This window comes from Triturus cristatus, chromosome 9, assembly GCF_964204655.1.
Source record: "Triturus cristatus chromosome 9, aTriCri1.1, whole genome shotgun sequence".
Classification (NCBI taxonomy): Eukaryota; Metazoa; Chordata; class Amphibia; order Caudata; family Salamandridae; genus Triturus; species Triturus cristatus.
The window spans coordinates 85,704,860-85,728,907 of NC_140592.1; the positions used below are offsets into that span (position 1 = coordinate 85,704,860).

General features: G+C 50.6%; 1 protein-coding gene across 1 annotated transcript in view; it reads right to left on the reverse strand.

The window, feature by feature from the left end:
* VHL (von Hippel-Lindau tumor suppressor) overlaps positions 1 to 24,048 on the reverse strand; it is a 59,491-nt gene that overhangs the window by 22,823 nt on the left and 12,620 nt on the right. Inside the window, exon 2 of the mRNA XM_085624479.1 lies at positions 8,409 to 8,534. Within this exon, the coding sequence (XP_085480605.1) occupies positions 8,409 to 8,534 (126 nt within the window). The remainder of the gene's footprint in view (positions 1 to 8,408; positions 8,535 to 24,048) is intronic.

Sequence of the window (24,048 nt, forward strand, 5' to 3'; positions counted from 1 at the left end):
GGTGGTTTTTACGCGTTCTGACCACAGGATGGCAACAGCGTACTGATTATTGGTTTATTTTTAGGTCTCGCTGGCTATCGCGTAAGCGATCGCTCAGCGAGACTCTAGTAAGGGGCTCCCAAAAGTGGATTGCATGGAGAGCATGCGCACAATCACGTGCATCGTGACGCCATGCAATCCGCTTTTGGCATTGTACTTCAAAGGGTCCGCTCCCCCGCCTGGAATGCGCTCCCCCACCCCCGCCAAGCGCGCGCGCCACGCTCCGCCGGGCTTGTCTTGTTAGAAGCATGCAAGCGTCCTCCTGATAACCGGCAGCTCAATTTGGCTCAGCCGCCCCCCACCCCCCACTCTTTTTTTCTCCACATTTCCTATTTCCGCAGATATCCTGCAGATGCCTGAGAGGCTTTTGTTTTACAGTGAACTTTATATAATGGTGTCTTGAAATTCGGGCTGCAATTCCGAGCCTGCGTAAAATGCCCGTCTAGATCTACATGATGCGTATATTAGACTTAGACGTCGCAGTTAAACCGAGCTAAGATTGGCGCTGGCAAACCATCGCGTTCAGTACCCGAAGTACTGATTTATATCACCCAGAACAGGTGATCCGGGATCCTTTTCGTGCGCCACAAAAATCCTGCCTGTGACACATCTTGTGTTAGTGTGGTTCTTTTCTCCGCACCAGGAACATATGCAATAGTTTCTGACTGAGTGTTGCTTAAACAATGATCAAACTGATACTCAGTAGTGAATGAAGTGCTACTATTCACGGCGCAGAACAAACCATTGATTTTAAAATGAGGGAATAGTAGAGATGAGCACGAAACTCTGTAGGGTCCAATTCCCACTCTCTCCCCAAGTTCTCTCGTTTTGCCCAGACGCTTCAGTGAACAATACAATATCACTGATTATGGATGTTAGGGGCTAATAGTCAGATTTGACTTTGTGACGTGAAAGAATCAACAGGACGTCAAGCCTCATTTCGAAGGCCAGATGTGTAGGCTTTTGAAATATGTCTCCAAAGCAAACGTCGCGTTGGCGGAAGACCAGCCATTTCTCCAGCTACCCGTGGCATCAAATGTTTCGACCTGCAGTCAACAGGCATAACAAGCATTTGCAATGCAATAGGTCTCGCATTTACGCGAGTTTAAGCTATTGGCCGTGTAAATGACAATGCCTTTTAGTTATGTTTTAAAAATGAAAACAAAAATGAAAGGCATTGTCATTTGCAATGTCAATAGCTCAAACTCGCGTAAATGCGAGACCTATTGCATTGCAAATGCTTGTTATGCCTGTTGACTGCCGGTCGAATAATTTGATGCCACTTTCCTTATATTTAATTATTATCATGCTAAATATATATATTTATATATACACATACATACATACATAGGTGTGTGCCCTTTAGTTTACTCACGGTTTTGTTCTTGTTGTTTTATATTTTTTAAGGTGAAGGAGTCACCCAGGCCTTCTTTCGCTGTTACTCGTAAAGTTTTGTTAATAAAAAACTTATCTCTGGTGGTTTTAACGCGTTCTGACCACAGGATGGCAACAGCGTACTGATTATTGGTTTATTTTTGTATAAATGTAAATGATTCGTGTCTCTGTGAGCTTTTTTCCGCTCAACACGGCCGTTGCAGCTCGCAGAAAGCTGAGGAGCTGTTGCTATAGTTACGCAATAGGCGTCAACAAGAAGGATGGACTGTCACCGTCCTTCCCTTGTTGACGCTCAAGGCGGAGCCGGTGTCCAGCAGCGCGACATGCACTGCTCTTCACCTCGGCATGCTTGTAAAACGGTAAGGCCTCTGCTTGCCGGGGTGTTTTGAAAACACGCAAAGGGGAGCTCGCTCCTCCTCGCACTTTCGTGCCACTACGCCCACAATAAAATGTCTATAATCTGCAGTATCTGCATTTTTATTTAGATGTAGTACTATGCACGCGCTCGTTCTCTCTTTTTTTTATTTAAAATATGACTTCGCGGACAAGACGAACAAATATACCACCTTAAGAACTTACCTGAACCAGCCATAAATTGGCCGGAGAGTGGTATTATAAAGGTTATGAGCCACATATAAACACATTCGAAATAAACAACCTAAACGTTACTACGAAACCATTCCAAGTCATAGTCAACATTCTATATTATATAAAGAACCACATAGCTCCTTGCTAAGAGACAAAGATCAATTAAGTAAGAGAGAGTATACTCATCTTGCTGGAAGCAGCTAGTAAAAGAGGAAGATGACATCGTACACCAGATACTTGAACTCTTTCATGAAAATTCTCATCTTTGTGATGTGTGAACCTGCTTTAAAGGGCTGCAGTAGGAAGCGGCAATAAAAGCCTTTGCATAATGGTAGCCTCCGGTCTTGTAATGAAATCCTTGTCTGTAGTCATTTGTGGAGGCTCTCAGTTGCATGAGGCGGCACACACATAGCTAGCCTCTTGGTAAGAAACATGTCCGGCCAGCCACATACTTAAGCTTGGGAGTTGTGATCCCAGTTTTGGCGTCATGGGAAGGTGCAATTTCAGGAGTGTCTGTAAGCTGCATCATTTTATGTGCTCCAGCCATGCAGAAGCAGCGTGGGTAGAAGTACAAGCAAGGGAGACTCCACCATGGGGAGACAGTGCACAATGCAAAGAAGTCTGGCGGACATTAAGGCGGGGCCAGAAACCAGACCCATAATGGGCCGGCCCAGGAGAAAGGCCTCATGATGAAAGATGGGCAAATATGAAGTGAATAAGCGTGGCAGGGTAACCCGGGAAATAGAGCGTATGAGGAACCGTGACCAGAGAGTTGATCAGTCCACTTAGGCTTAACAGCAGGCAAAGACTCCGTCTCGCCTGGAGCACTGCAAGACAAACAAGCCTTCCTTCTATTGATGGAAGGCATGTGGATCATTAGATAGGAGGGTGGCGATTCGATGGGCTGCAGTTGACAAGGGGCTGGTAGGTGTTCCCACTCTTTCAGGCAGGAGCGAAGAGGCAGATATTGAGACTGGGAAGGGAGTACAGCCACACCCGCTCTCACCCTGCAGCTAAAAAAGGGTTCACCGATACGCAGGGTTGTTGCTGTCAAGGTGAGGAAACGGCAACAAAAAGCAGTTTGTAAACCAACCCTTTTTGATTTGACATTCACTTTGAAATTTCCGTGAAAATGTTTAAATGATTATTGTTGTATCTTGCTGTTGCTCCTTGTTAGAAGGTGGTTCTGACACAATGGGCCACCTGGATTTTTCGCTTTTTGAGCACCTAATTGTTGAGCTTTTACTGTGGGGGAGCCCCATAAGTTGGGACTCACCCACAGTGAACTCTGGATGTAAGAGACTGCATGGGGATTTTACTGGTGGTGTCACCCTGGCTTGACCAGGGCACTGCGCAGCAGATGGAATAAGGGACACTGGGCTGGTTACATGCAGACACATATGTACATGCGTGTGCACACGTGTACGGGCTGGGCTGCGCAAGGGACATTCCTAGCGTGCGCAGTCCAGGAGCAGCTACAAAGTGAATGGTGTGGCAGGACTTATGCGGAATTGGGTGGTGACATGGAATAGGCTTTATACACTGGAAAGAAACATGCCAGGGAAAGTCAGTGTGGTTTAATGTGTTTTTCACTTCATTATTCCCTTATGGGGAGGTGGAACCCATGGGCTAGGGTAACTTCCATTAGGCCTACAGATTCCAAACACGCACTAAAGTCCACTGTAGCAGATGTGAAAAGAAGTATTCTGCAGAGTCCAAAGTCATATTTGTTCTGCTTTTGGGTCATACAGGACTGTCATATTTCTCTGAGCCAGCCATAACCAGACCCTGGCTGAGGGCTGACCACAGCAGGATGGATTGATAACCTTTCTCCACAAGCTAAGGCCTCCTCTCCAGGAAGAGATGATTGGTGGGGCTACAGGCTCATCCATCACTAGGTGCCAGGTGCCAGGCACCAGGCTGCACCACGGAGGGAAGGCAGTGAGGGGGGAAGGAGTTGGGTTTCAGAGGCCATGTGGCCAGAGACACCGGACAACGCAATTCTGAACAAACCCAGAGGCTGGACAAGAAGGAGGGAGCAGGGGCAGGGAAGTGATGTGTCGCTGTTTGATAGGACCAACAGAGACATCCTGCCAGCCCCGTACTCAACTTTTAAAAAGTGCTTGGACAGGAAGGGAAGCTCTCTCTGGGGTGTGGTCTGCTGAGGCTGAAGGTGCTGGAGCCTGGCGCAATGGGCAGTTGGAAGGAGAGACCCCCTGACTGCCCCCAGAACCCTATCAGCACCAGAAGAAGAGCCTAGGACTGGTGCGCAGAAGCAGTGGCCTCTGCGCAGGGAGAAGAGAGGCCCAGGAGGAGAGCCAGGCGAAAGGCTGGCGCAGGGAGCCAGTGAAGACTGCTCCCTGCAGAATGCACCCTCTTGGAGACCCATAGGGTGAAGGAGAGTGCTCCCAGTGGCTGGGGGGGGGGCGCCACCAGGAGCAAAAGGATGCAAAAATGGAGAAGATCGGACCCCTGGGGGCTGAGATATGCCCCCCAGAAGGTACGCAACCTTTGATGGGACCGACGACGAAGCACGTGGGGCTAGGACGGCGGTCTTGAAACTGCCCCCGGGGTGGGTCAGGTCCTGGGGGCTGCCCCCCAAGGAAGGAAAGTCGGGGTGCGCCGTCGCACACCCCGTGAAGGTACCCCCGTGGGGTGCCAGGAGCCCACCCTGGCCCCCACCGAAAACTGAAGACGGGGAGCGCCGTCGCGCTCCCCATGAAGGTGGCCCTAGGCGGGGCGCCAGGAGCCCACCCTGGCCCCCGCCGATGCGGACAGAGGGGGAGCGCCGTTGTGCCCCCCCCGAAGATGTTCGGGGAGCCGGGACCCCATCCCCGGGCCCCGAGTGTGGAGGAGGTGGGGGGGAAGTGCCATTGCACTCCCCCCGAAGAACCTGCTCCAGAGCGGACGCTGCGTGTCTGCCAGGAGCGGGCCGACGAGAAGTGTCGTGCCGGCTCCCGCAGCAGCACGCGAGGGTGCTGGCCGGGCGGGGACCCGGCAGGGGTGGGCTCCCCAGGCTGCCTTCCATCGAGAAGGCATGCGGGGGTCCCGGGTGGGACCGGGACCCCCAGAAGGAAGAGTCGGCGCCAGGGGCCCGGGCCCCCGAAAACGGGCCAGAGCAGCAGGGGGTAGGCTCCCACGCTGCTTCACTCACGTTGGGGTCCGGGTGGGACCGGGCCCCCAACGAGAGCAGGAAATGGCACGAAGCACCAGAACGAAGATCACGGCTCTCCCCGGCACAGCGGGAGAGTCGCTGCTACGATATTCATAAAGAGGAGCATGAAGCGCCCCATAAAGCCTTGCAAGGCATGGCGAAAGGAGCGTTTTGGTGCCTGGTGGCCGCTAGAGGAGGGGGTGGGGGGGGGTCACCCTCGCTTGTGAAAAGGTGATCAGTCAGCATTATAACTCCTCTTGGGCTGGAACTTTCGTTCTACAGCTGGAGGAGGGTTGAGAAGTGCATAATGGAGTGAAGGGCTGAGTAGGGGATGTCTAGAGAAATGCTTTTACTAATGTTATTTCTTTTAGTGGAACTGAAGGTCACGTGTAATGTGAAGTACTTGTGTGAGGTGATGTCATAAGCAAAGTGGGGTTATGTTGCCAGACATTTCTCCTAGAGTGTCTGGCTGTATATGCGTAATCCTATGATTTAATCTGTGATGCCTTTAGGGGCTGCAATTGCAATGCATTCTAGTGATCCACAAATGTGATGAGTACTGTCATTCTAAAGTGTTGCTTAAACATGTATTCTTGCTGCTGCGCTTAGATAAAGAACCCAGACTGCTACCCTTAAGATATAGAGGTGCATACTTTATGGTCAGTAGGACATGCTCAGTAAGGGTTATATGTCACCAAGGCAGGGTTACCTATTTTAAATGCTTGTGGAGATAATGGCGGGGGGGGTCGCCACTGGCATGGTGCTAGTGCGCCGGGTCCTCGCCCCAGGCTATGTTCAACCAACTGCATTGGGGGCAAGATGATGTGCATACATGGGAGTGGTGGTACTAGACCCAACCCCCCCCTGCGGGAGGGGTGGAGATGTTATGCAATGTCGCAAAGTAATTCCAACAGCTTATGTATATTTTTAAATTGGTGCATAGTATTGAGTAGTGTGTGTGTTTAATAAATGTACTCTTACTTTTATAAAGCGAAGTACAGACTGGACAATCAATTATTTAGTGTTTACTAGCCCACACCACCTCCCTTGAGTAAGCCTCAGACTGCTTTACAATGCTACCCTCTGAGAGTCAGGCGCTACAATTGGGTGTTTGGTTCCCAGTGAAGGACAAATGTAGTCATGTTATTTGTGCAGGCCTCACGGATGCTGCCTCGTTTTCCAACATCCTGATGTAAAGCGCGCTGATACCGCCGGGTCCAGCCAGCGCTATATAAAACTCAATAAATACATAAATAAATAAACCCTAGCGTCCATTACTGACACACAATAACTGACCTGTTCAATATTGAACTTAGACAATAACTGTACTAGTCTCATCTGATAGACCCAAAACTGCACCCCCTCAGTGTACCCATCTTAGAAGGTTATAAATAATGAGAACAGACAAACAAAAGGAAGCTTCCAAACATAAGCTGCTTACTGAAGATTTTTTTTAGGGTTTTGAGTGCTCAGAGTTCATTCGAACCCAATATGTCGAAAATAACTCATGACCTTTTATTTTTTACTTCAAAATGTAATGCAAGAAATAAAAAAATAAACTCAACGTATTAGCAGATTGCTTAATAAATGTGCTGCGCTTAATCGGAATTGTGAGAGAATATTCAAATTTCACAGAACCTCATTAGCACATTCATTGTAATAGTACCCAATAGTTTATTCAGTCCAGTACTTAGCATCATAAACCAGTATGCATTATACACTCAAATACGACACACTACATAAACCACTCAGAAGTCTCTTAAGACTGGTGCTCTAATGCTAAACAGGGAAATGTACCCCCACCCGATTTCTCCCCTTCCTCCATCTCCACCCCCACAATGAGGGTCTTTAACCCCCCTCCCTCCTCCAAGCTAAACACTGCGTCCCTCGGTGGATTTCAGGAGGTGTCCCTGGGTGCATCCCAACACGCAAATGCAAGTATCATGCACTGTCCAGCACTACACACAATCCATGCAGGCCATGGATGAGTTAAGTACACAACCACAGAACTTTACCTGAGGGGCCAATAGGCCCTACTCTAGAAACACAGGAGCTAAGAATATTTGCTGTGTGCCTGGAACACCATCTTTCTGCCTGCCCGCCAAGACCAGCCTGATGACCTGTGAGGAGACAGACCCTGGAGGAAGCGAGGATCCTGGCAAATGGATCATGTGAGCAGTGTGTGCGGAGCCCAGTCCAGTTGGGTGTTGCGAGACAGCAGTCTGCTCTCTGACGAAAGTCAGAAACCCCCACCGGGGCTACCATAAAAATACAGGTTGTCAGCTAGCGTCATGATCCCATTGGTGGGATTGCCTGCGTTTGTGATCCTGAATGCCAAGAGAGGCCACTGACCCAGATGAGGCCATGGCCTGTTGCCACTGAGACTGTAGGGCCATGGCCTGTTGCCACTGAGACTGTAGGGCAATTGCCAGGATGATCCGACCTCGTTGGGATCTTTGCCCAAGCCTGTGACGCCAGGAGAGGACCACTAGGAACGTACTCCATCTCCTAAACCGTTCTAAATACCACGGTTGGGCAAGGCTGAAGCAGGGCTGCAGGCCTTTGGTGAATTGCACGAGATCGGGCATTTATCACCCAGATAATTGAACTTTCAAAGTCAATGCCAGACTTTGATGTGCACCTCTAGCACGGGCTGCACCTGGGGACAACACCCCTAAATGCACCCAGGGAAGCAGTGTTTCACTTGGAAGAGCTAGGGGATGGTGGTTTTATGGACCCTTGTAATGGGTAGGGATAGTAGAAATGGGGAGGAGGGGTGTGTGTGTGGGGTATACGGCCCCTTTCACCATTACAGCGCTAGTCTTAAGAAACTACTGTGTGATTTATGTAGTGTGCTGTGTTTGCATGTATAATAAATATTGCTTTATTATGCACAGTATTGAACTGAACAACCAGCCTATTGGGGACACAGGGGCCATGTTGAGTTATGAGCTTATGCATACCTTATATCTATCTCCATCTAAAGAACCTTGGACTGTTCAACCCAGGCCACAGATGAAAGTCAAGTGCTGAAGGGGTAGTACTTGATCCAGTTACTCCGGGCCCATAGTAAGCAGGGTCTTGGGACAGCAGGAGTAAAAGGCCACAATCCCTACAGTTAGGCCCAGTAACCCCTGCCCCCCTGTGGCCCTCTAGAGTGGATTATGACAGTGCCCGATATCAGAAAGAGCACCTCACTTAGCAAGGGTGTCCAAGCCAGAGCACTACTTACCAGGAAGTGTGATGTCTACGCGAAAAGGCTGTTGCAGCCCATCGGCCTGAAACAGCAAAAACCACTCTTTCTTGTTGCCAAGCAGACCGTCTTCTGTGTGTGCATCTCTGAAGAGCCAAAGATGACCTGAAATGACAGCACCACAAACAACTGTGACATTCACCTTTAATAAATAGATTGTATAGAGACAAGTTGATACCTTACTTAGTGCCAATTTGCTTGCTTACTCAAGGCTCTAGAAAACTTCTTACCAAGGACAAATAAGCGACTGAAAAACAATGTACATTGGAAATATATGTTGTGTGGATGTCTGCCAGCCTGTGATGAAGGTGAGAATTCCAAACTCTCCAACAGCATTGTAATATTGGTGGACACTAGCTGCACTGTTCATCAGAAGCTCTACCACCTTCTGGAAGGCTCTTGAGAGTGGCACTGATGCACTGCATTTAGATTTTTTGGTTTACTGTTTTAGAAGTATGAATCCTATCGCCACAAGAAACAAATGATCCCATCAGTATTAGGTGACTAGGGGGAAGCAAACACTGAGTGCATTCACTCAATCAATCATTCAAACAGGATTTATAAAGCGAGGCTAATCACCTGATAGGGTATCCTGGCGCTTACGGGCCCCAGAGGCTTATTCGAACAGCCAGGTCTTGAGGGCCATTTGGAATTCTGCATTAAAGGAGTGGATTCGTGCAATAGAGAAGTGGTTCCCAATCAGTGCACTGGTATACCCTGGTGTGCTGTTAAAACTAGCCAGGTGTGCAACGGACAGATGCACACCAAACACACAGCAAGCCAGATACAGCAATATTGATCACGCTTTGACAATGCACCTCAATTCTGAGCTGCATCATACACTAGGATTAGGTGGCTGTGGAGGATGCTTTTTGTGGCCGGGGACTGTTTTGGTTTCTGTTTTCTCCGGCGGCTCCTTCTACTCACAGCTGCAGAGTCGAGAGAGATGATGCCCACTGTGACGTTTGTTCCGGTTTGCTGTTGCAGTATTGTGTGGGCTCGCCCAGGCTCCTGCATCTACTAAGAGTAAGACTAGGCTTGAACCAGGAAATGGGTGTTAGAGGGATTCTGAATCCGCAAGTCGTTAACTGTGCAACGAGCAGCACGCATTTGCTCTCCACAGACCGAGAAGTCGGCAAACATCTTGTTCCTCACCCACGCAGTAGCTGCACAGCAACCGCACACACAGGATGTTCCTGCTCCTCAATTACATTATTACTATGCTTTCTTGTGGAGCAACTCCGTTCTACCTCAGCACTGTGGGCCTGTCATGATCACCAGTCATCTGTGGTGAACCCTGAAGCTTCTAGATTCCGTGGAATGCTGAGAATGGCGGGTTAGAATCTTCTCCAGGGGTGAGCCTTGTTCTGGGACAGCAGCTGCGAATGAGTCCTCTTTTTTGGCAGCTTCTATATAGTGGGAACTTGACCGGAAGGTATAGGAGCGGTTTTACATGAGCACCAGTTACACATGGTCGCACAAGGAGATAAAGTGATTTGCCCTGAATTACAGGATGTTGCGCCAACGCGGAGATTCAAACTTCATTTCCTAGTTCGGACGTCATCAGCTTCAAGCATGACGTCACATTCTTTCTTCAGAGTGTGTTAGATTCAGTAGTGTGTTCATAATCCACAAGCTAATTGTTGTGTGGCTCTACACATGGGTGTATTCGTATCCCTGGTTGGATGCCAGTTTGCTCATGGGGTGATTGGGTGCCTCGTGTAAGGGGTTCATACCACACTATGGTTAACAGGTGGCTTTATGTCACCAAGGACGTTTCGCTTCGATCCTGAGCTTTCACTAACAACTCAATACATGCTAGTGGTCGAGCCAATGAAACTTTAACTTCCGAAAACAGATTCAAAAGAAAAGCCAGGTATCGGAGCATTGTGTCCTTTGTGATCGGATAACCTTAAACCTCACGCTATGGTCGCGGGCATGGTTACCAGTCGCTGACGTTCATCCCAGTGCATTCTTGGTGTTGTTGTCATTTGTTTTCCTTCCGTTCACTTAACAAGACTAACAGACCTAAAAGTAAGAATTGTATGCAACAGGTTCAGGACTGGAAAGACTGTGAAGACCTGCAGTGAGGCTGCTGCTGTTGTTGGATGCTTTAGTTGATGCTGTTGTGGTTGGGTTCCCTTATCAACATAATAATGTTGAATTTGCCCACAGAGACACGGTGACCAACATTAGCTGCAGCGAGCGCAGTGTCACTCACCAATAATAAATGTCAACACACAGGGCATGCAAGGATCTTCATCCACAGATATTATTCTGGATGCAATACTTACTTTTCCTGGTCTTAGCTTTTGGAGCAACAGATCAGCAAACTCAACACGTCCCTCTTATTAACATAGTAACTAATAAAATGTTTTACGCAGCTCTTGATTCAGGGATGTGGAATTCCTATAGCCCGACGCCCGGGACATATTGTTTGGGGTCAGGGCAACAAGTTTTAATGTCTATTTTGTCCTTGGGACAAGTAGGCCCCCTACAGCACAAACACTTTATCTGCAAGTTTACAGTACCACATTATGGATCAAGGAAGGGCATTGTCTACAGTTAAGGTAATATGTGTGTCCATGTGTTAACACTGTTCAAACTTGTATTTATGTTTTATTAATGCAAATCCTTTATTATTAGGGTGAGCACTAAAAGTAAATGTGGTCAGCTCTGCGTGCACTACGGACGGTGGTTCCAGTATAAACGTGTACACACGGTTTCAAAGTTTAGTAATATGAGGCTATGTATAATGCTCCCAGAATGCTCTCTGATTATATGCAAATATTTGCAGAATCTTGAAAGCAACAGTGATGATTTTTGCTTTCAAAATAAAATGTTCACAAAAAAATGCAAGTAGGAAAAAAATATTTTGCTAAACTACTGTAAGATTTTAGGTACCATATCTTTGCAGCATCATTTAGTAACATGTTGATGTATGCTTGTATTTCCCAAAAATATTCATAATGGAAAATCAGTGTAACCAGTTAAAATACGATTGTGGGAAACAAAAATAAACAAGCATTGGCAAAGCCAGTAGGTCTGAAATTGGTGGTCAGGCTTTTGGTTTTGTCAATGTGTGACTTTTTTAGGCATGGTTTTGGTAAAACCTTATCTGTGGGGGAGCTGCAGGGCCCTCGCCATTCTAACAAGCATTGGCAAAAAACTGTTTTGGTCTCAAAAAGCACACATTGCCACAGCAGTTCCAGGCACTGAACAAAACTACTTTGTGTGCCAATAAGCTCCTTGTAATAGAGCAGAATACGGTCACTCACAGTAAAGCCAGCTTATAGACCGAGAGAAGGAGAGAGCGAGAGACATAATTTTACTAAACACAAAAGGTCATGGTTAACCCCAGGCCTAATTAGAGGCCCAATTATCCACAAAAGTGCATCCATGGTATATATCCTTGCATTAAGTGCATATATACAGTCTCCGTGAATTCACAAGAATTTACAGAAGTAGGCCAAGAAATAGTGTTCCTAGAAAATATTGGTGAACTGCATTTTAGCATGAGCAAATGTGCATGTGTAGATTTGCTCAGGTAAAAATCTGAATGTTTCAAGTTCACTTTTCCTCCAACCACTTGTTTCCCAACCCTGAAGAAGTTTTACGTCTGCCACGAGTAAATTTCCAACCTTTTTCAGTATGGGAAAAGATTAGAAAAAAATTGGTGAAAACCCTTAAAACATGCAAGTTAGTAGGTTTGCACAGACTCAAAGGGGCATTCCAACCCTTGAACTATTGCTTACCACTATCTTCAGCCCCAGTATGTAGACCTGCAGAAACGTAGCAAGCTAAGGGAATTGCTAGTATTCAAACCCTACTATGGTACAAGCCCTGGCATAATTAGAGAGGCTTTGTCAGAACTCTAGCGTAATGAGATTGCTGCCGTAATTTGTCGCCACATTACATGGCACAAAAGGGACAAGTGGATTTTGTTACAGGACAAGTAGATTTAAGAAGCAACCTGCCCCATGGACAAGTAGATATTTTATTTAATTCCACACCCCTGCTGATTTAACCAAACTGTGGGTAATTCACAATGTCATCACCTAATCTAATTTCAGTACATAAATGGTATTCTCAGCATAAGATTAAATGCTCAATACACTACACTATAAGGATAGCATGGGTAAAGTGAAATACTCATCACAGAGCAGCAGTATGCGCTACCTTCATCTCTTGTTCTTGATTTAAAATATTGGGGTTTGTTTGCCCCAGTGAGGGGGGGGGGGGGGGGGGGGGGGGGGGGGTGTATGCGAAATTCCATTTGTTGGCAGAAGTTTTTTTAGTAAACAACTGTTATGTAACATACTGGGGAGCCGCGGCCCATAGGTCGATGGAGCTGTGGGTCGAAAAACTTTAGAGGGGAAGTGTTGGACTTGGCCCTTCTGGCAGGTTCACCCCTGAACTTTTTTGCTTTTTACTGGTGACTTGGTGTGGTGATTTTTTGGCTTCTGCGCACTTTCCCTGTGTCCCAGGGTAAAGTGCGTGCGTGCTCTGAGTGCATGTGGTGAGATAGGCCTGCCCTCCCATAGGAATGCATGGGGGATGTATGTGTCCCTAGTAGTTCCTGATGCGTGGGGTGTGCAGGCCCGAGTTTGGTATGTGCGGACTCGTGGGAGTGAATGCTGCGCGATGATGTGTGCGGCGTGCATGTACCTCGTGTGGAAGTGCCACTTCTAGAAGTGGGCACTTCTGTGTGCAGTGTGTCTGTCGCGTGATTGGCTGGTCATGTCATGTGACGGGCTAGGGATTCCCCAGAGTCAGGATGAGTCACCCAGTGGTGAATGGGGAGATCAGCAGCTAGATGGGTGGGAGGAGTACACCTGGGTCCTGAATAGGGCAGGGTTTTCCACACACAATGCTGGCTCCGCCCCCTGTGGTGCGACTGACGACCCTAGCCCTGCCAGTGAATAGGGTGAGGGGCTGAGCACATCAAGGGTGCTCCCCAACCAGCTGCGACTGGTTTTCCCCCTCACCCTGAACCAAGAACAAAGACTTTTACTGTATAAAAAGGGGCTGTGTCCCCTTACAATTGGTTCTGCTTTTTGGATCCTGACAGGAGGGGGCTGCTGCTGCTGGAGGCTAGGAGGAACCGCCACTTGGGACTGCCTCCCTGCCCTGGAGGCCCCAGTGAGCTGGCCCCTGGCCCAGCCTTGCCCCCTTCCTAAAACTTTGCTGGACCTTCTCTTTTTCTTTTATTCCCCCCAAAGCGTCTGGAAGCGCTTTCATTTTGACTTTCAGCGCTAGGAGCGCTTGATTTGGGACTTTTGCTGAAGCCTCCAGCGCCTGAGAGCGCTGGACTCTCCTTTAGCGCAGAAAGCGCTTCCACCTTTGCCCTTAGCGCCAGGAGCGCTTTATTTCTGATAGCGGGTGCCTACCCCGCATACTGGTGCTGTCGCAGGTGCCCACCCTGCTTATTTGCCGTGGTTTAAAGGCGGGAGCCCACCCCGCGTACTGGTACCATCGCGGGTGCCTACCCCGCGTTATTAAGGAATTACTATCCCTAGCGGGTTCCCACCCCGCCAGGGACTTTGCCGCTTTTGTTGTCATATCCCTCGCAGGTGCCCACCCTGCCGGGGACTTCGTGCCGTTTTCAAATCCCTAGCGGGTGCCCACCCCGCCAGGGACTTTATGCAGTGGTAACGGAAGCCTGGGTCCCGAAAGAATCACCGCTGCCGGCCCGGGGGCTTCCGTGAGAGTGACGCGCTGCCATTGGTTGAAGCGCCCCCTGAGCCTGGAGGCTCGTCACCAGGGCCGCGCTGCCATTGGCTAGGCACCCCCTGAGCCTGGAGGCTCGTCACAAGGGCCGCGCTGCCATTGGCTGGCCACCGACCCTGCACCTCGAGCCCGGGGAGCTTACCAGAGGTGAGGCTGCGTCAGGCTGCGTCGCCCGGAATCGAAGACAAGTTGGAGGCCTCCCCTGCCCCACGCAACAGAAGGTACTGGTGCTGGGAGGGGGAGCGGGGTGTCCGGATGGGCTGTGGCTGGCCGCGCCTCCCTTCCGAAGAGTGATCTCTAGCGTCCCGCGCTAGGGCAGAGATCCTTGAGGCCTAATGTCCCCCTCCTTGCTTTAGTTTCACAGCGGCGCCGCAGTTGCGGGCCGCTGCAACATTGTGGCAGTTCCTTCCTGTCGTACAGAGTCCCAGAGGGACTCCAACACCGGCCAGTATCGTATTTAGAGTCCAGAGGGACTCCAGCAACGGCCAGTATCATATTTAGAGTCCAGAGGGACTCCAACGCCGGCCAGGATTGATATTCAGAGCCCTGTGAGGCTCCAAAGTTTGGCCCCATTACTTTCACAAAGCCCGGAGAGGCTCCTACATATGCCAGATTTGTCTTAAAGGCACCGTAGTGCCCACGCTCATTTTCTCCAGCTGCCCAGCACTTAGTGGGCAGCTGCATCGTTTAGGTTGTGCCCCTGTGCGCCTGGCTTGCGCAGCCTGCGCAGTCGCGCCCTGACAGTTGGATATTGGCCATTTCTGCACCCCTGAGAGGCCAGTTGGCCTGGGGACAGTTTCTGCTGTGTTGTGCCCTCCCCTAGGGTACCTGGTGATTTTCATATATGTATTTTTGCGCCTGCGCAATGTCTTCATGATATTTTCCTTCCTAAACTGTGTTTATGCATTGGAGATTGTTTTACTAATAGTGGTTATGCTAGTGTGTTCATGTTTCCCTGCGTGATGTTTTCCTAGGGTGGTTAGGGTTGCGTAGGTGGTACTTACCTGATACCAGTAGTACTGGTTGTGTGCTACATTTGCTATTTTTTTACTACAGTATTTTATATCCTATGTGCTAATTTCTACAAAATGCTAATTCCTGACAGTGGTCCATGTGACCCTGTCTCCTGTACATATAATCCCTTGTAAATTCTGCCCGTGCCTGTTGGCACATTGTAAAGTGTGTGTTTTTATCTAATGTGTTTGGTATAATACAAAGGCTATTTTTATATAATACCTTGTGTGGAGTTTCCTTTGTGGTGGGCCTTGGGTGTTGTTGCTGGGTGCGCGCGCAAACGCTTTACACATTGCCTCAGGGATAAGCCTGTCTGCTCGGGCCAAGCTACCAAGGGGGTGAGCAGGGGTTATCTTTGGCGTGTAACTTCCTTGCCCTGACTAGAGTGGTGGTTTCTGCCTGACTTTGGCGCAAGCCTTAGCCAACCAGAAATCCCATTTCTAACATTGGTGATCAGCGGTGGGATTTGGACTTGCGTTTGCGCTGTACCGCAGCAGCAACTGGCCGCACTACAAAACTCTGCATTTAGATAAATCACATGGTATAGGGATTATTGTTCTAAGTTTGTTTTTAATTGTCATTTCTTTGGAAATGTGTTTTTGTGCACTGTGAGTTAGGTGTCCCTAGCTCGGGAGGGTAGATCATCCCCCCCAAGTGCATTGTGTTTTCTGGATTCACCAGAGGGTGGGATCCAGTGGTGGCAGTGTAATAGTGTCCAGTACATTTGTCCCCCGCCCTGCGCCCAGAGTTGGTACCTGTGTCACGTGGTGGTCAGGTTGAGGAATCAGGGGTGGTAGAAACTGCCTTACCAGTCCGAGGGGAGGGTTGTGTGTGTGGATGAATGGTGTGTGGCACTAGGCAAATGAGTGTGAGTTCTCTGGGATAGAGAGCTTGCTGAATCCTTTGTGAATTGTGTACTCCTGTGTTAAACTCAGACCTCTAGGTTCCCTGTGTGATCTTTTCTCTAGAACGTCTGCCAGAATGGAGCCTGCTTTTGATCTCAGTGATCTAGTTTATTACAGTATGCAGGAGTTGGAAAGGTTCTGTAGAGAAAGAAACATAGGGGTGAGAGAGTCAGACACTGTGTACGAACTGAGGAACCACATGATTGGATGGCAAGCAGGTGAATGGGAACGTGAGCGCAGTGAGGAAGAAAGGGCCCGGGCCTCACACCTGGAGGGTGGTGGGTCTGTGGGGAGCCCTGAAGATTCAGAAGAAAATGACAGTACCTGGACGCCAGTAGAGAGTGAGGACCCCGTAGGTAGGGAGTCCCTTGCTGGGTCCAGCGTAGGAGATAGCGCCTCATCCCTTTCCCTGTCCCCTGAGCATAGTGGTAGTTTTCTGGATTCCCCAGTGAGGGTGGAGTCCAGTGGTGGCAGCGTTATAGAGTGCAGTACAGAGAGTCCCATTCCCAGTTCCCCGAGTGGTACCTTGTTCCCGAGAGGAGGAGGAATATAGGTTGACGTTCAGGGCCAGTAGGAAGCTGTCCCACCATTCTTGGGAGGAGTTTTTGGGGGAATGTGATGATGCACTGTATGATTGGGTAAGGGTAAACACGAAACAGGATTTTAAAGGACTGTATAGTCTGATTATCAAAGAGCAGATGCTCAGTAGTTGTTCTCCAGGGTTGCGCCAACACCTGTTAAGCTATAACTCTGTTTGTCCATTTGAACTTGCAGAGGAAGCAGACCGCTGGGAAAGGGCCAGAGGTTCTCTAGTGTCATTAGTGAGTGATTCCAACAATAGTGGGTCAGAGATCCTCCAGCCCAGCGTGGTGGAGGAGGCTCAGTGTAGCCCAGCTAGGTCCCAGGATAGCGAGGAGGGTGTAGGGGCTCACTGCCTGTCTCAGTGGAGCAGGAGTGAGGGGGTGACCGAGGGTCCCCAGACGCCCGAAACCCTGCCTCAGGACTTGGATGGTTTCAGGAGGGAACACCAAGTTGGGGACCTAGGCTGTCCTGTTAGTCCACTTGAGGAAGATCTCTTAGTGAGTAGAGGACCTGGAGCACCTGTAAACAGGGCTCCTGTGGTTCTGGAGTCTGGCAGTACCGCTCCGGTAGGGAGGGTACAGGAGTCCAGCATGAGTGATTGGGGGATGAGTTCCCCAGTGGAAGAGCCGGTGGGTCAGGGACTTCCCAGTTGGGCTAGGATCCCGTGTAGTGACCAGGGTGACACCACTTCTGTTCTGGGGGATCTCCGCGCACTGTCAGGTGGACAGGGGACGGGAGATCAGCGCCAGTCAGAGAGTCGCTCGACATATGTGTCATTTGATAGCCTCAGGGGGAGGGAGTGTAAGTCCCCCAAAGTCCTGGAGTGCCAGGCGATTATTCCACCAAACGTTCTAGGCCGGAGGTTGGAAGGCCAGGTTCGGGATCAGCCTGACCTGAAGGGTGGGACGTCTGTAATCAGCGTCCCGACCAGTTCTTCTTCCAGAGGTACCGCCCCAGTTGGTAGGGAGCAGGGCTCTGGAAGGGGGTGCAGAGGGTGGGAGAGCCCACCTCTGCCCCCGGTACAACCTGAGGGGTTAAACCCTGGGTTGGAATGGCGTCCTAGGTGTACCCCTCACCAGAGGAGGAGGAACCCTAGGAGAAGAGGTAGGGGGAGGAGAGCCTTCCCTGAGACTCCTGGTCCGCCTGAGGGTGTAGACCCTAGGCTGGAGAACCAGTGGCAGTCTAGTCCTGTCTTTCAGAGAGGAAGAGTGGAGAATGGCCGCTATGTGCCAGGGGTTACTACCCCCCACTCTGTGATTAGGCAAAGACCGGTGGCACCTGGGTGGCCTAGGGCCTGGTCTTGGCAGCGGACAGCTTGGGAGTACCAGTGGGGTAGCCCAGTTGGTCCAGACAGTGGTGTTAGAAAGAATTCCATGGGTTCACCGTGGCGTAGAACCGGAGGGTGTCCCTGCAGTTGCGGGCCCGCGTCCGTGTTCTATCGCCCCAAGCAGAGAAGTCCATCACGGTGGTGATTGGGCTGCCCTGCGTTTTGGCTGGAAGGGGGTTGTGTTGGACTTGGCCCTTCTGGCAGGTTCACCCCTGAACTTTTTTGCTTTTTACTGGTGACTTGGTGTGGTGATTGTTTGGCTTCTGCGCACTTTCCCTGTGTCCCAGGGTAAAGTGCGTGCGTGCTCTGAGTGCATGTGGTGAGATAGGCCTGCCCTCCCATAGGAATGCATGGGGGATGTATGTGTCCCTAGTAGTTCCTGATGCGTGGGGTGTGCAGGCCCGAGTTTGGTATGTGCGGACTCGTGGGAGTGAATGCTGCGCGATGATGTGTGCGGCGTGCATGTACCTCGTGTGGAAGTGCCACTTCTAGAAGTAGGCACTTCTGTGTGCAGTGTGTCTGTCGCGTGATTGGCTGGTCATGTCATGTGACGGGCTAGGGATTCCCCAGAGTCAGGATGAGTCACCCAGTGGTGAATGGGGAGATCAGCAGCTAGATGGGTGGGAGGAGTACACCTGGGTCCTGAATAGGGCAGGGTTTTCCGCACACAATGCTGGCTCCGCCCCCTGTGGTGCGACTGACGACCCTAGCCCTGCCAGTGAATAGGGTGAGGGGCTGAGCACATCAAGGGTGCTCCCCAACCAGCTGCGACTGGTTTTCCCCCTCACCCTGAACCAAGAACAAAGACTTTTACTGTATAAAAAAGGGGCTGTGTCCCCTTACAATTGGTTCTGCTTTTTGGATCCTGACAGGAGGGGGCTGCTGCTGCTGGAGGCTAGGAGGAACCGCCACTTGGGACTGCCTCCCTGCCCTGGAGGCCCCAGTGAGCTGGCCCCTGGCCCAGCCTTGCCCCCTTCCTAAAACTTTGCTGGACCTTCTCTTTTTCTTTTATTCCCCCCAAAGCGCCTGGAAGCGCTTTCATTTTGACTTTCAGCGCTAGGAGCGCTTGATTTGGGACTTTTGCTGAAGCCTCCAGCGCCTGAGAGCGCTGGACTCTCCTTTAGCGCAGAAAGCGCTTCCACCTTTGCCCTTAGCGCCAGGAGCGCTTTATTTCTGATAGCGGGTGCCTACCCCGCATACTGGTGCTGTCGCAGGTGCCCACCCTGCTTATTTGCCGTGGTTTAAAGGCGGGAGCCCACCCCGCGTACTGGTACCATCGCGGGTGCCTACCCCGCGTTATTAAGGAATTACTATCCCTAGCGGGTGCCCACCCCGCCAGGGACTTTGCCGCTTTTGTTGTCATATCCCTCGCAGGTGCCCACCCTGCCGGGGACTTCGTGCCGTTTTCAAATCCCTAGCGGGTGCCCACCCCGCCAGGGACTTTATGCAGTGGTAACGGAAGCCTGGGTCCCGAAAGAATCACCGCTGCCGGCCCGGGGGCTTCCGTGAGAGTGACGCGCTGCCATTGGTTGATGCGCCCCCTGAGCCTGGAGGCTCGTCACCAGGGCCGCGCTGCCATTGGCTAGGCACCCCCTGAGCCTGGAGGCTCGTCACAAGGGCCGTGCTGCCATTGGCTGGCCACCGACCCTGCACCTCGAGCCCGGGGAGCTTACCAGAGGTGAGGCTGCGTCAGGCTGCGTCGCCCGGAATCGAAGACAAGTTGGAGGCCTCCCCTGCCCCACGCAACAGAAGGTACTGGTGCTGGGAGGGGGAGCGGGGTGTCCGGATGGGCTGTGGCTGGCCGCGCCTCCCTTCCGAAGAGTGATCTCTAGCGTCCCGCGCTAGGGCAGAGATCCTTGAGGCCTAATGTCCCCCTCCTTGCTTTAGTTTCACAGCGGCGCCGCAGTTGCGGGCCGCTGCAACATTGTGGCAGTTCCTTCCTGTCGTACAGAGTCCCAGAGGGACTCCAACACCGGCCAGTATCGTATTTAGAGTCCAGAGGGACTCCAGCAACGGCCAGTATCATATTTAGAGTCCAGAGGGACTCCAACGCCGGCCAGGATTGATATTCAGAGCCCTGTGAGGCTCCAAAGTTTGGCCTCATTACTTTCACAAAGCCCGGAGAGGCTCCTACATATGCCAGATTTGTCTTAAAGGCACCGTAGTGCCCACGCTCATTTTCTCCAGCTGCCCAGCACTTAGTGGGCAGCTGCATCGTTTAGGTTGTGCCCCTGTGCATTGTGCGCCTGGCTTGCGCAGCCTGCGCAGTCGCGCCCTGACAGTTGGATATTGGCCATTTCTGCACCCCTGAGAGGCCAGTTGGCCTGGGGACAGTTTCTGCTGTGTTGTGCCCTCCCCTAGGGTACCTGGTGATTTTCATATATGTACTTTTGCGCCTGCGCAATGTCTTCATGATATTTTCCTTCCTAAACTGTGTTTATGCATTGGAGATTGTTTTACTAATAGTGGTTATGCTAGTGTGTTCATGTTTCCCTGCGTGATGTTTTCCTAGGGTGGTTAGGGTTGCGTAGGTGGTACTTACCCGATACCAGTAGTACTGGTTGTGTGCTACATTTGCTATTTTTTTACTACAGTATTTTATATCCTATGTGCTAATTTCTACAAAGTGCTAATTCCTGACAGTGGTCCATGTGACCCGGTCTCCTGTACATATAATCCCTTGTAAATTCTGCCCGTGCCTGTTGGCACATTGTAAAGTGTGTGTTTTTATCTAATGTGTTTGGTATAATACAAAGGCTATTTTTATATAATACCTTGTGTGGAGTTTCCTTTGTGGTGGGCCTTGGGTGTTGTTGCTGGGTGCGCGCGCAAACGCTTTACACATTGCCTCAGGGATAAGCCTGTCTGCTCGGGCCAAGCTACCAAGGGGGTGAGCAGGGGTTATCTTTGGCGTGTAACTTCCTTGCCCTGACTAGAGTGGTGGTTTCTGCCTGACTTTGGCGCAAGCCTTAGCCAACCAGAAATCCCATTTCTAACAGGAAGGACATGGTGAACTGATCGGAATTGATGTAGAATGAGTCTGGTCATCTACAATTGGATAAATTCAAGGAGAGTAATTGGCCTGGGGGCGGAAAGTCCCAGTGTGATTAGTTGATGCCAAGAAGGGCAGAGTTGAGAGATCTGGTGAAGGACAGGACTGAGAGGATAAAAATGTTCCAGGAAGACATTTTTATTGTCTTCCATTCTCCTTCTGCCACATTTTGATGCTATGCTGGCACATACTGTCACCCAAGGCTCTCCCCTAAACAACGTGGGGGAAGGAAATTCTATTATGAGGTTGTATTGATAAGTGCTGGCCGAGACACGGATGCCGGATGGTGTCATGGACTGTTCTTAGTGGCCATGTCGAGATGCCAGAAGCAGGCGGTCCGCTACCGTGTCACCTGCCGTTCTCACCATGCTGCTCAGAAGCGGACATCAATTGGTTATAGCAGCATTGATTGAACTACTGGCGGCGCACTTGTAGGGGCTCCGTCATCAGCAACGCATAAACTATTGTGCAGCGGTGGGCGGCACGGAGTCCCACAGCACTGAAGACAGGTATCCTGCCCCTTTCCAGACACGCTGAGTAGGAGCCAGATTGTGGCGACACACAAAGAACTCGGAACGCCTTGTTGCAGCAGATTTACCTGGCCCTTCATCAATCCATTGGCCCGGTTGTTGATCTCGTCCGACAGTCAAGCCTAAATGGGTAAGCCCAGGGCAGGGTCAAGCGTCACCCGCACGCAACCGGTGCCAGATCCAGTGAAGTCGGCCCAGTTACCCATGGACTAGGAGATAGCCGGGCCCTCAAAGCTGGAATCTAAAATTGACTCAGTCCTACAGGCAGTGACTAACATAAGCGAAATGCTTGCGCAGACTAGGGCGTCACTGGAGAACCGCATCAACAAGGTCACGCCTGATTTTACACTACTCCATGCAGGTCACAAGAAACTGGCAGGGAGAGTGGGTGAGCTGGCAGCGGAGACTGCAGCGGTCACCCTGATTGCCAAGGAGATGTCCATGAAAGTCAAAGAACTCAAAATGCATTTATACTCCCTGGAACGCAGAGCAGATGATGCCGAAGGTCGTTCCCGCATTAGAGTGTTGGGCCTACCGGAGGGCTTTGAGGGCTGAGACTGCATACACGGAAGCCTGGTTGAGGTCTCTGTTGCCGGCAGATTCCCTTTCCCCATATTTTGCAGTGGAGCGAGCACATATAGTGCCATTGGGGCGATTGGCACCCGCCCGCCCTTGTCTTCAATGACTCCTTAACTACAAAGACAGACATAATCCTTTGTGAAACCAGAAAGATGGAGACGATTAACGTAGACAACTCCCAAGTTCTGTTCTTTCCGGACTACGCCTCAGGGGTGCAGAAACAGCGCAACTCATTTCTCGCAGTTAAGAGAGGCGTATGGGGGATCTCGATATCAAATACTCCCTTATCTACCCAGCTCACTTGCGGGTGGTCGCTGCCGGCACTACTCACTTTTTTATGAAACCAATGAGGCATGGGACTGGCTTGAGTCTCTTGGGCATCACACCTCCCCGAGCCAGCGAGGCAAAGGCGTGCAATTACACCCAAGAGCTTGTAGGGGTCGTCGCAGGAGGCGCAGCCTGTCCACTGTAGAAGTACCACACCAACTAATGTCTGCTTCTGATCCCGAACAGTCACTACAGCAGAGACAGGGCATATGGACAGCAGTGGCAGGTATGCGGGATCAACGTCCCAGTAGGGACACTGATGCCTCCCCGGAGCACTCATCCAGCGAGAGCAGTTCCTTGGTGATGTGGCCGGTGGGAGAGGACTCGCAGTTGCTCCCTGTGGTGACACCGCGGACCGCCGATGATATGAATTGATGAACTGCCTGGACATTTGCCATCCTATATGCATGTAACTATAACTGCATGTGCCACTGCGGCGCGGTGATGGAAGCGCGGTGCGGTGGCTGCTTTGATTGGCGTGGATGCGTGCCGCGCTTGCCGACAGTCATTCATCCTTTGCGGCAAGCTCCGTGCTAGCAGACTCCTTAGAAGTATCAAGATGGGGCGTGCGCTTCTACTCTTACAACATGGGCCCACAACAATAGCATCGCGCATACCGCGTTCCTTGTACTGACCCACGACCTTTTCCCCCAGCATGTTTAACATGGCGAACGAAGCCGTTGGTTGCCGCATGGCATTGTTAACCGTTTGGGCAGATACAAGTTGTCCCTCTGCTCTGTTTCAGTTTAGCCACACATGGGTTTTCGTTTTCACAGCTCCCCAACATGATGAACTTGCACACATTCATGCACTAGAGACACGACGGTTACTCTCTGTGGACACGCTGCCTGCGTGTTCACGGCTTGGGATGCTGTTCGGAGCGCGCAGTGCCATTTCATACACATACCACATGCCGCACATTAGTATAATCACTTGGAACGTCAGGGGGTTGCATACACTGGCCCGAAGATTTGAAACCTATGCTTATCTCAAACAGCATAATGCCCAAAAAGCGCTCTTGCAGGAGACACGTATCGCTAAGCCAGAAATAAGTAAGCAGCAGCAGCCCTGGAAAGGGCAGATATTTGCCACAGGCTATTCATCCTTTGCGAGGGGGGCTCCGATATGGATCAGACCTGGGATACAGTTTACACTAGAGGAAACTATAATTGATCCTCACGGCAGGTATGCACTATCTAAAGGGCGCTTGATTGGGAAGTTGCTGGGGCTGGGTTCCATCTATGCCCCAAACGCTAACCAAACCGCGTTTTGGCGGACATTGTCGGGCCAACTCTTGCGCTGGTGCAACGTTCCCTGGTTGTTGGGAGGGGACTTTAATGCTGTACTTGACACCACGCTGGATAGATCGTTCCCGCCACTTTTGCAGATGCCTGTGACATCTAAAGTGCATGACCTGGGTGATTGGATGCTCCGCTGGGGTTTGCTGGATGTATGGTGATCTCTTAATCCACAGACACGTTTATACTCTCACTATTCCCACCCACATGGCGTTCATGTCCGGATCGATCGCTTCATTGCCATCGAACTGGTGTTGACCCAATGCGACAGTGCA